Source organism: Erithacus rubecula (genome assembly GCF_903797595.1).
Source record: "Erithacus rubecula genome assembly, chromosome: 2".
Classification (NCBI taxonomy): Eukaryota; Metazoa; Chordata; class Aves; order Passeriformes; family Muscicapidae; genus Erithacus; species Erithacus rubecula.
The window spans coordinates 107,840,930-107,853,917 of record NC_136685.1 but is presented as its reverse complement, the minus strand read 5'-3'; the positions used below and the strand labels follow the sequence as shown (position 1 = coordinate 107,853,917).

Here is a 12,988-nt window from a genome sequence, read left to right as displayed (position 1 = left end):
AGCGGCTCGGGCGGAGGCTCCCCCGGCCGCCGCCGCCCTCCCCGGGACCGGGGCGGGAGCACTCACCAGCTGAGCCGGAGGAGGACCCTCTGCTCCGCGGGGCAACCGCAGGCTCGGGCTTGGGCGGCTGGGGCTGCGCGGGCCGGGCGGGGGCCGGGGGCTGCTCCTGCGCGGGGGACGGCGTGGTGGCGGAGGAGGAGGAAGAGGACACGGCTCCCCGGGGGCTCCAGTCGGGCTGCGGCGGCTCCGGAGCGGCGGGGCGGGGCGGCTCGGTGGGGCCACCGAGGTCCAGCAGCTGCGGCGGCCGCTCCTGCGGGGCTGCGGCGGGAGCCGGGGCGGGCTTCCTCTCCATCACCTCCAGCTGCTCGTCGAAGTCTTCGTCCTCGTCTTCCTCTTCCTCCTCTTCCTCCTCCTCCTTCTCGTCGTCGAGCACGAACTGGTAGTTAAACTGTGGCTGCTGCGGCCGGGCTGGCCCGGAGGAGGAGGAGGAGACCAGGGGCGACTGGTCCAGCTCGTCCATGGTGCCTGGAGCGGGCGGAACAATGAGCGGTGCGGTGCGGGGGGAGGCGCGGGCTGCGCTGCCGCCGCCGCTGCGGGACCCGCACTCCACGCCCTGTGAGTCACCGCCCGGGAGGCGCGGGCGCGGCCGCCCCGCCCCTCGCCCGGAGCGGCGGCGGCGGCGGCCAATGGGAGCGGGAGAGGGCAGCGAGCAGCCAATGAGCGGCGGGCTAGGGCGGGGCCCCTCATGAATATGCATCAGGGGGCGGCCCCGGGGCTGGCGGAGCGGGGCTGGGAAGTCGGGTAAAGTTCAGAGCCGAGAACGCGGGTGGGGCGGCCAAGGAGATGGGGACGGCCCGGGGACCTTGCATCCCCCGCGACAGACAGCCCGGGAGAGCCCGGCGTGATTCACCGCTCGCCTCTACCAGGAGTGGTGTCATTCCCTTGTTTTGTTTCCAAAGGGCCAGAAACACTCCGCGATTTCCAGAAAGAGAAGGGGATGCTGGGCTCTCGGGTACGGATGGCGCCGGGCAGCGATCCGCCCTAGCCCGGCTTCTCTCGGCCTGGATGTGCCCGAAGGATCCCGAGGCATCCCGGGCGCCGCCGCCCTGCGGGGATGGGGAAGGATGAGGCGCCGTCCCGATCCCGATCCTGTTCCTTGGGCATCGCGCCGGCCGCCGCAGGCTCATCCCCTGGGGCGGGAAGTGGAGTCAGCCAGCGCCTTCCTCCGATGGGAATGGAAGTTTTAACCAAAACATGATGCAAAAACCTTCCCTTGTCTGAAAAAAAAAAAAGCCAGAGGGGAGACATTGGCAAAAGAGAAAGACTTGTTTAACCACCCGTGCTAGTGTAAAGCAGCTTCATGAACAGATCTCATCCTCTTTTTAGAGTATGAACTTAAATTGTGCAACTTCTGTGGGAAAAAAATGGAAAGGGAAAATGAAAGGAGAAAGGGAAGAGGGAAAGAAGGAAAAGGGAGGAGAGGAAATAGGAAAGGGGAAAAATGGATGAAAGGAAAGAGGAAACAAAAAAGGAAGGAAAGGAAAGGGGGAAAAGAAGAAGGAAAAAGGGGAAAAGGAAGGAAAGGAAGAAGGAAGAGGGAGAAAAATGAAAGGAAAAAGGGATAAGAGAAAGGATAGAGGAGAAAGAAAAGAGGGAAGGAAAAGGGAAGAAGAAATTCAAGGAAAGAGGAAAGGGGAAAAAAGAGGAATGGAAAGAGGTAAGGAAAGGGGAGAGCAGAAGAAAACTTGGCACGTGCCTCAGGTTAGACTCCGGTGTGGTCTCCAGCTTTCTGCTCAGAGATGGAACATTGGCCAAAGCCCTTAGGGCAACACCTAATTTAACTAAAATAGCATCTATTTGGATGCCATTTCCACCCACACAGCTGCCTCAATAAGACCAAAAGGCCTTATAATCCTATATTTAACACTACTCCGACATTATTACGGGTTTTTAACCCACAGATGATTTATTCTCCCACATCTGCCCGTATAAAGAGATTAGTTCATGGAAACTCTCAGAGCAGCTGCCAGTTTGGTGTGACAGGAGAAGTTAAGGAAAAGCAACAGCTCTCCTGGCACTTCCCTTCTGCCATGTGCAGTGGAGGCCCAGCTTCCAGTCCTAATTTGCTCAAAGCCAAGGTACATCCTCTTAGCACTTTTCCCTTTGAATTGTTCTTTTCTCTGAGTTTGAATTCCTAGGAATACTCTTTGCTCAGCCCTTGCTAACACTGGAGAAGCTGTGCTGCCACCCTTCCCCCTGCTCCTCCAAGCAGCCTTTCCCTGCACCCAACCCACTCTCAGATCAAGCACAGGAAATTCCAGATGAGATTTTTTTTCCCAAGAATGTACAAAGACATCAATAATCCCTATCACTACAAGAAAATTACGAGAACAAACAGGCAAAGTATTTATAAAAATACAGTGATGGCAACATTGTTATTCTGATGGGGAATAATGTTTCCAGCAGGTGAATAAGACCTTGATAAACTGTGAGGTCTTTAGATGTCATTCTTTGCCCTTAAGATTTTGGTGTTCATTGACAAATTATCCATTTATATTTTCAAGTCAGCCCCTTTTTAGTGATATAAGAGATGCTACAGCAGCAGCAGAATGGAGGAATTGGAAATAAAATACTTTGATTAAATAAGGTCTTTATAATTTCACTAGCAAATCCATTTTTTGCATCTCTTGGTTAAACAAGAAAATGGATTTTAAAAATTCCATTATAATCTAACCTAAGGCAACAAGATACCTTTAAAAATTTGTCAAATTCTGAGTATAGTCACAGTACTGAAACCAATTTTAACATATTTAACTCCAGGGATTTTTTGGTCATCTACAAGAAGGAAAAATCTATATATAATTTGGCTGATTTTATCAGAATACTTGGAAGAGTATCTATCATCAATTAAGAACAAATGAAAGGGGTTTTTATTTAGAGACAGGAAGTGACTAAAGGTCTTGGAGGGAAACAGGAAGGGAGTTCCAGATTCCCTGAGCAAGTCAAATTAACAGGGTAGAGGAAAACAGAGCTCTGTAGTCCTGAAATTATATTGCAAAACACCCCAGGTTTTAGCTCTTCAGAAAAGAATTTTACAGTTCTGCTAGGAAGACTGTCAACAGGCAGGAGTATTTTGCAGATATTCAGCAATTTAATTTACTTCAAACTTAGTTTTCATGAGTTGTTTTCCTCTAGCAAAGCTAGGAGGGAAAGCATGCCATGAGAAAAACCCCAGTGGGGATGTTTCTGAATTTCCACAGCAGTGCTGCCAATGTACTGATGGGATTTTGTCAGTCCACTCTGACCTTCTGTTTGATCTTACACAGAAGTAATATGATATCACAGCAGATCACAGACTAAGATAATAATGGTGATAGGACAAATGCAGCACTGTCACTTCACAGCAGGATCCAACAGAAAAAACCCACGTTTGGTCTCAGGTAGCCATTTGAAAAGATGGATTTAAAATCGTGAGGGTGGCTGGATTTCTGTCCCTCCTTTTAAGCTTTAAGGACAATCCCTCAGGTTTCAGACATAATGTCTTATCTCTGGAGGATAAAACTCTGCAATTCTTTGTTTTCAGATTATGCCAGTGCTGAATTGAGCAGATTTGCCTCGCAGGTTTGCCTTTGCTTGAACACCTGCTGTACTTCTTTTCAAGACTAGCAGTGGGATATTGTGACAAAATCACTGCTTAGTTTATTAATACAAATGCAGCATATGGAGGGGGGAAAGTGTGAAAACAATAGAATGAAGGGATTTCCATCTCTTGATGGTAACTGAGCCAGGCTGGGTTTTATCAGACTCTTCTGTGGGGCCTGCCTTGTCCTCTGCTATAAATAACATTTTCTTTATAACTTTTCTAACCTGTTCTGTTCTATTCTATTCTTACTCTGGAGTTGTTTGATTGTATCAAACACATCCATCTCTGCAGTAAACATCCTACTAACCATGTCAATAGATAATATTCTGATTCAGACCTGTCACAACACACCCTTTAGAATTTCCTTCAGCCAGCCAGGTGCTGAGCCCACCTCTGCATGAATGGAGCAGTTTCAGGACAGCTCTAAAGGCTCCAAGTGCCACCAGTGAAAAGCTGTTATTACCTGTAGCTTTAAATTCCTAAATTGGTCTCTGTAAACTCTTATTCAAAGGGACCAAAGCTGATGCATGGCATTAAATGATAATACAACAGAGAACAAGAATAAACTTGTTCACCATTAAAATATGTAACATTTGAAGGGAACCAAAACAACAACAATGCTCTCCAGCAGATGGAATTTGACATGAAAAACTCACCTCACTAAGGCTGCACAGGGACCCACTGTTAATGGGATTTTGTCTGATTACTTTTTTTCTTGGAAAGAACCACTTAGGTCATACTTAAAGGACAATACAGTTGATTCTTTGTCTTTCTGACACCTCCAGAATTTTCTAATTCTCACAATACAGACAATTGCCCACATTAGGTTTAATGTTATTACTTGTCAGCCCCTCACACTTTTAAGAAATACAATTAAATTATTCACTCACCAGTTTGGCCATAGTACTTCTCATTCTTGAGGAACATAAGGACCATCAGCTCCATTGGACCTAGACACAAAAAATCCATTTTCTATTAATGCCTCTTACACACAGCTCCAGATAGTCTCAACCACCTTTTCTAATTAATGTTCCCCTCCTAATTTTTATTTCAGTCCATATTCTGACTCCAGGTACTGAGCTAGTGATGCCACTCACTCAGTGACTGAAACTTAGAACAGCAAGAATGAGCACTCTGAAATATTGCCATTTTACCTACATTATTTAAAGAGCTTTTTTTAAACTTAGGGATTTATTACAGTTATAATAAATTGGAATTTAAACTGGTTTGCTTTGCAATGGGAAAAGTGTATATGATTTATATTAGAGATCAATTGTTGCTCTTTCTCAGCATTGATATTGACACACTTAGGAAAGAAACAGCCTGGTAACCAACATTCAGGGTTATTTCCTTGGCTGCCCTGCCAAATGTGTCTGAGGAGAAAACAAACAGATTGATGGGGGCAACGTTTTCACCATTACTGTAGACAAGGCTGATGGCATCACTGCAGGAATTAGGAAACTTAACTGTGCAGGCAAAGTGTGCAGAGGGAGCAGCACCTGATCTAAACTCACATTTGAAAGGAAGAGCTGCTACTTTCCAGAACTTTGCTGACTGCTTAACAACTTGTCCCTTGCTGTAGCCTTCACCTGGGTCATGGTGGTGCCACATGTTGGGGCCACAGAGCAGTTCTGACTGCCAGGGATGGAATGTAGGGCAGCTTTGGAAAACACCACCAGCACTGAGGCTTCTTTCTTAGAGTATTTAGGCAGCTCTTCCTTTTATCTGGGTCAGGCAAAGATAGGACAGCTAAGAAATGTCCAACATGACTTCCCTGCTTCCCCAGCATCACATCCAGCTGGTCACACACTGAAGCACTTTACCTCCCTCACTTTTCCCCAGATAAAATATTCCAGCTTTTGAACACTTGGGATAATTTCAGTTAACTATGGCAGTGGCAGAAGATTCTAGGATATTAAAGTCCTGATAGTTTTGCAGACACCAGCAGCTGTCAAAATTAGAGAGAGCTGATGATGTCTCCTGTGCAGAGGGAGCCAGCAGAACCTGGTGGTGCCCCATTCCACTGGTGTATGTGTAAGCAGATTTTACAAACCTGTCTGTCATTTACAAATGGCAAAACCAAAAAGGAGGATGAGAGGTGTGAGAGTGACTGAAGATATTCCAGGACAGAGATGCAAACAATGTAAGACCTGGAGCTATAGGAAACCTGAATTTGCCTGTTTTACTGGTTTTGGAACTAGTTTCTGTCTGGTGTAGATAGGGATGTATTTTAGGTGAGTCATGGCAGTGATGAAGGACTACCCAAGTGCAATCACAGTGTTGGCAAGGGGAAAAAAGGAATATTGTAGACTAAATTCTTCCTGATATATCTGTGAGAAGGAGCAGAAATGAAAGGAAAAGACACTGAGAAAACAGCATATGGAAAAGAAGTGGCACAGGGCTACTTTATTCCCTAAGGAAACCCAAAGTTCCTCAGATTTCTAGAGCATGATGTTTGGCAGGTATCCCTTACTCTAAATAATTTCCAATGTTGTTTTTTTTTTCCCAGTGCAAATATAGTTTTTACTCTTCTAATTGTGAAAAACTACCATATTTCAGTAAAAACTAAATACTTGAATGGCATGTAACATCTGCTCAAATTACTACTTCAGCACAGGCTGTTAGCTAAGATTTACTGGATTTATTCCATCAGGTAGAATCAGGTTGCTAAACAGAGGAAGTTTTAATATATGAGCCTGGAAATAACTTGACCATATCCTGGGTAGAAATGCCTGGGTAAATGGAAAAAAAAGCCAATCAGTTTGGCTTTAGAGGCAGCTAGCTGTATGTTATTTGTTTCTCATTCAGTTTTAACCACTGGAAGTTTTTCAAAATACAAAAAGAATTTAGAATAGCACTCTTTTAGAGTTATCCAACTAAACAGATTCAACAGAATTCTTGCAAATGACAGCTGCTTAGAAGAATGAGATCATGGAATCATAAAATTATTTGGGCTGGAAGGGATGTTCAAGACCATTCTCCCCTCCCCAATACCTTTCACTAGAACGAGTTGCTCTAAGACCAACCTGGCCTTGAGCACTTCCAGGGAAATGTAAATAATAAAATCATATAATTCTTCAACTCTGCAGTGGCTTTAAGCCAATCTCCCCAAGCAGTTTTTGGACACCACACCAGCAGCAGTTTTTGGCCTAGACTGTGCTCTGGAGGAGGAACAAGGCACACAGATATGTGATCCATTTTAGGCCACCATTGAATTCATGTCAATTGGATTTGCTCTTTCAGCACACTGTATTTCTTCCACTGTGGAACTGTTTTGTAGGTATCCTAGTAAAAAAACCACAGACTCAAAACAAAGGCCTATTGATTGGCATGTCAAATGCATTCCTTGGATTGTGAGAAGACAAGCTCCCTGATCCAATTAGTTACATCTAAAAATTCCTCCATTTTGCTCAATAACTGGTGATCCCAGACTATATTTAAGCAGTTTCTTGATGCTTCAGGGTGCTCATGTAGCTGATGTGATGGTGGAATGTAACTCATGTGGTGTCTTTGCAGTATTTATGGAAGTGTCATGCTTACCTTCAACTCTTGTCTCACAGAATCCTCAAATTCAGTCCACTTGTAGCCAAACATGCTCAGCAAATCATCACTGCCCTCATGTTCTGCTCATCTGATCTGGTTTAGTCCTTCTTATAGCTTGGAAGTTCATACTGATTTCTTCTTTGATGCAAAGTATCCTTTCCTTTTCTTCAAGAATTTAAGAAAAAGAACAATTGTAAGGCACCATGAAGTACATGCTTCTGAAATTAACTATGCAATATTCCATTCTGGCTTTTCCATGAGATGTGTGACCCCAAGATTACTGCCTTGGGAGAATCAGCCTCTCTTCCCTCATCTGAGGATTTTTTTCCCTCTTTAAAGTCCACTTCTATGACTGCTCCAGAATGCTGAACTTGTAAAAGTAATTTATGTATCCCACTATGGGGTAAGAGGGAAGACAGCTGGGAGAAGCCAAAAAGAGAATCCAAAATGGACCTCCAGCTGCTGACCCACAGAACAGAAAGATCAGCACTGGCACCATCTCAAGCCATTAACTTTAGTTCCCCCAGATTAAAACAGCCCAGGACTGGGTAATTCTTACTTCTCCATATAGCATCCATCTAATAAATCCTTCTAAATAAAGATAAACATATTATTCCTAAAAATAGCATGGGATACCATTGCTCATATTTTTCAGAAATAGCAAGAGCTATTTAAACTGCTTTGACAATGAAATCAGGTGCCACAATATAAATACACAGTATATGATACATTGGTTCAGTTTTAGATCATTTTATGGCAACTGGATGATATTTAAATTTTTATTGCATTCCTACTAATATGTAAGTTTTAACACATTGTGTTAGGGATTTTTTTTTTTCCTCTCTGCTTAGAAGTTTTAATTCAAATAATAGATATTCCTTCAGTAAGTATTTTTGAATTTATAGTTGAATGTGGCATATGGATGGATGGATGGATGGATGGATGGATGGATGGATGGATGGATGGATGGATGGATGGATGGATGGATGGATAAATACATATCCAAAATGTGAACCAAAAAAAGTCAAATCAGAGTGGTGTTGGACACTGATTAGGTTCAGTTTACCCCCTGGAGTGCTCAGGCTCCCCAGTGAAGCACCAAGGCTCAGTGTGTTACACAACACTGGCATGGTACAAAGTCAATTCCTCCTACACAGAGATCACAAAGCACAATAAAACAGGTGGATGAAAGAGGTGATGCGTGGGGGTGTTTTGGAAAAATTAGGCAACAACAAACCAAATGGGTCAGTGGAAAAAGAGCAGTCAGCTTTGCCACTTCCCATTCTTGGGCAGTTGTTTTCTCTTGCAGATGTTTGGGATTTGCTTGGATTTGCAAGACAGGTCTAGAACAAGTAAGGAGAGATATACAAGAAACATCCCATAATAGCAGGTTTATCTGCACATGCAGGCACTGGGTGCTCTGTGGCAGGTAAAGGCACACTCTCCTGTGTGACACAGCCCTCCTCAGCTGTAAGCTCCTAAGGCAAAGCCCCCATAATCTGTGCTTTACAGAGCAGAGCACAGTGAGCCCGCAGTGCTGCAGGCAGCCCCTGGCTGTGGCAGGGCTATAAATACTCCTGCCAGCATGGGCTTTTTCAAATCTTTCCCAATCAGATTTCTCCCTACTTGGCAGCCAGACCAGACCTGTCAGCTGGGAGCACTGCCCAGCCTGGTAACCCACGTGGCAAACTTCAGAGGGATCCCTCTGCCCATGAAGTTAATGGCATGGTACAAAGGACAATTTCATTTCCAATTGTTCTGGTGTCATGTCAGCACAGGATTGGCTTGGTCTAAAATCCTCTCTGGGCCTGTGAGCACACAGATGTGTGGGATATGTGTTTGTAGCTCTGTCACCTGGGGCAACATCACATGGGATTGGACAAGATAGGCAAGTTTGGGGTTTGGCAACACCTGGATAAGGAGCCCACACGATTCCTGCAGCTATTTGTGCTCTCAGTGCTGCCAGACAGAAACTGCCAAAAATCCTGGCCACCTAACAGAGCCAGCATGGAGAACAGCTGGCAGCTCCTGCCCATGTGCCTGAATGGAATCATTTCCTTGGGCACTGGAGCTGGGAGGTTTAGGGCTGCCCAGCAATGGTTATGTGGGGGAGAGATTGAAATGGCAAATGGGGAAGGTGGGAAGTTGTGGATGGAAGTTGTGGATGGATGTGCTGGTCACTGAGCAAGTTTTGGGAGGAAGGACAAGCCAAGCAGAGCCAGCCAGCAGCAGGTGGAGAAAGAAAAAAAAAAGACCAAAATGGAATCTGTATCCCTGGGGTTTTGGAAAAGTGGCCTGTGTCCAGACATGGGAGGGTTAGGAGAAAAGAGTGAAATGAATCACAAGTCCAATATACAGAAATTGTAACAGATGAAGACAAAAGGGAAAGGGCAAGAAATCCCCTTTTCTAGCACAAAAATAGATGAGGTAAAGAAACAGTGAAAAGTGTAATTTTGGGTTACCTTGCTGTACTGAATGTATTAATAGCTTGATTCAGTTTTATTTGAAAAGAAGACAGAAGAAAGAAAAGGGCATAAAGCCCTTGTTACAAGCAGAAAACCAGATGAGGAGGAAAACAAAAGAAAAAAAATTCTAATTTCAGGTTCCCTTGCTGCACTGAATGTATCTACAGTTTCAGTCAGTTCTGTTATTTGAGATATACAATTAAGTCTATATTTTCTCTACTCACCTTTTTATTCAAAACTTATTTCTGAGGACCAATTTTTCTCTCAGGGATGTGCATCTAAGTGCTACTACAGTAAAATGCAGTTGCTTATGGGTATCTGAAGGCAGTTGTTGCACTGCTCCTGTTTGCCAGGACTGACTTCATAGCTTGATCTCCCATTCTGCTTGTTCCAGTTGTACAAAGATATCAAAATAGGAAGGTGCTACCCTGAGACAATACTCTGAAACAGCCATGCATTCATCCACTGAATAATAACAAATTTGAATCTCATTTTTGGATATCACTCAGATTGAATTTCTTGTAAACTAAGAATCCATCCTCAATTGACTATTAAGCAAAAAAACCACCCACAAATAAAAGCTGAAAAGACATTTGAATGTATAATAATAGTAACAAGCAAAACCATTACTATGATGAAACCCTTAATGTGATTGATGCTTTTTGGAAGGATTACACCTAAAACCTTGAAAGCACCATGGAGCTGGGGAGAAAAACCAAAAGGTGTTCAGACTTGGAAATGTTCAGTTGTAGAGATGCAGCTGCTCAGCTCAACATTTCTGCTTCTGAGTGAGGACAGGAGTGACAGCTCAGCCACAAACCCAGGGACTGCTGGGACCAAGGGAGAAACACAAGTGAGCCAAAATGACAGGAGTCTGGGAAAGCAGGACAAAGGACACACAGAAAGTGGTGTTACCCTAACTCAGCTACCAGTATTGATATAATCCTAACATAATTACCAATACTGACATAATGCTAACACAGTTACCAATACTGATATAATCCTAACACAGTTACCAATACTGACATAATGCTAACACAGTTACCAATACTGATATAATCCTAACACAGTTACCAATACTGACATAATGCTAACACAGTTACCAATACTGATATAATCCTAACACAGTTACCAATACTGACATAATGCTAACACAGTTACCAATACTGATATAATCCTAACACAGTTACCAATACTGACATGATCCCCAGTGCTCACAAGGGTTTGAAGTCCCAGGATGAGTTTGTCTGCACTCAGCTGCTGCAGTGAACCCCTCTGGGCCTGCAGTGAGCTCAGGCCCTGGCTGCCTGTGCTCAGGCTGAAGATTGGAGATAACCCCATGAAATGTGGGCTGTGTGAAGTGAACACTATCAGCAGAAGTCTCTGTGCACAGCAATGCTCCAAGCTAAGGGCTGATATAAACTCACCCTGTGTCACAGGCTCACAGTCCACCCTCCAGTGCAGAGCCAAAAACACCTCCCAGTGCTCTACTGCATCTTTCAGCCCATAGCAAAGACCTAAACACCAGAGAATGGTGCTATTATTCCAACTTGAGCCCATATTCCCACTCCTTTAGTTTCTATTTGGGATGGTATGCAACACTGACACCAAAGAGTTGGATTTAGTAGGACCATGCTGTGCTCTCAGGCTGACAAAGAAGAGGCATAAAAAAGACTTTGCAAAGTTTAAAAAAAAAAAAAACAAACAAGAAAAGGTTTTAAAGCAATTGCTGTCTATAGATTTTTTCTAGAACTGAATACTAGGTTTTGTACAAGATGCATTTTAATGATATCTGGCCTAATGCTGTGTGTTTGAAAATAATTGAATGTTTCCACTCCATGTATTTTTCAGAAATTAATGGAATGGGATATACCCACAAAACGATCTTTAACTGCACTCATTCTGTTGTATTTGTAGATTTCATCTAATCTTTGTACTTGATTCTAAGCTGAAAATTCTCCTGGATAAAGTCTACACATTTCTAAGAACAAGCAGTTCAGATATTTCTATTCTAGTTACCACCATACCACAAGAACTGAAATAGCATCAATTAAAATTGTCATTGACCTCTTACAGAGCACTGATAGAAGGGCCATTCTCCTTGTGTCCCAGCTGCTTTTTATACAACAGGGTATTTGATTTCCTCTGAACATTTGATAGAAAGATTAAACTGTCCAACGCTTCCAATTAAAAACAGTTTGTGTTCTACAGTGGATTTAACTACTTCATTAAATCACTCATTATGGATCTCCTCACAGCCTTATTCTCAGCTCTTTCCTTCAGTCTGTAAATTTTTCACTTATGGATCTAATAAAACCATCAGGAAGCCTAAATTTCATTCATATGCCAAGTATCACAAAGATGTAATTAAAAATCATTACCAGGATTCCATCTGCCACTTCTGTGCACTGTCAGTGCACCTGACTCCTCTGGAAGCAGAGTGTTAAGAAGTCTGCAAATTACTGCAGTAAGAGCAGAGAAAATGCCTCTGCTCTCTAGATATCCTTAAACTGTGCTCCCTTTACATCTCACAGTGCTCCTTCCCAGCCCCAGGGAGCAGCACACAGCCAGTGCCTTGGTGGGGGTGCAGTGCTTCTCCTTGCTTTTTGGGAATATTGCCAAACCACCTCCTTCCACTTTGGGATGTGCCTGCCCTTCCTCATGTGTGTGTTTTGTTCCACTGGGGCCAGTGTGATGTCAGAGCCTCTGTGCTGCTGTGTATGCATGCAGAATTAATAGACTTCATCTGCCACAAAAAGATGTTGGCAGGAGTTTTGTTGGCAGCAGGCAGAGTAAGCACATAACTCCCTCAGAGGCTTAGTTTCCCTGGTTGCCAGCCACATTCAATATTGGCCCCAAGGTGCTTCCTCTTGACCTTTGGAGCCCTGTGGAGTCACCACTGAGCACTTTCTGTGCTCCTCACCTTCCAAGTGCCAAGCTCAGGCTCACCTGAGTCCTCCCTGTCCCAGCAGCAGGTTCCAGGTGTGTCCAGGCACCCTCTCACCTGCAGCCATCTCCAACCTGCCATCACCAGTTACATATGAGCTCTTACTCTTTTTGGCCCCAAAATGCAGCTTTGGTGTCCAAAGCTATGTGGAAATCCTTTATTTCTGAGTAAATGCTGTATCTAGTTGCTATTAATCAAAATGCAAATTGCAGTTGTCACTCTTAGTCCCTGCTCTCTTACCAGAGCAGGTAACAGATAATCAGACACTAACCCTGATGGCAGTTGCTATCACTGCATGAAAAGATCAAAAATAGAGAGTTCTCTTTGGATATTTTCAGCACTGAACTAAAAAGTCTATTTAAACATTAAGCAATAAGTGTGTTCATTTTG

At 43.9% G+C, this 12,988-nt stretch overlaps 1 protein-coding gene across 4 annotated transcripts in view; it reads right to left on the bottom strand.

Annotated features, from left to right (window-relative positions):
• The window catches only part of RTN4 (reticulon 4), a 38,988-nt gene extending 38,349 nt beyond the window's left edge, over positions 1-639 (bottom strand). For 2 of the 4 annotated variants that reach the window (XM_079298530.1, XM_079298529.1), the window contains exon 1: positions 67-626. In XM_079298530.1, coding sequence (XP_079154656.1) covers positions 67-520 — 454 coding nt within the window. In that variant the 5' untranslated portion in view covers positions 521-626. Of the gene's footprint in view, positions 1-66 lie in introns of all 4 variants that reach the window. The other 2 variants (XM_079298528.1, XM_079298531.1) reach the window with 2 other exon arrangements.
• Positions 640-12,988: the final 12,349 nt, after the last annotated feature.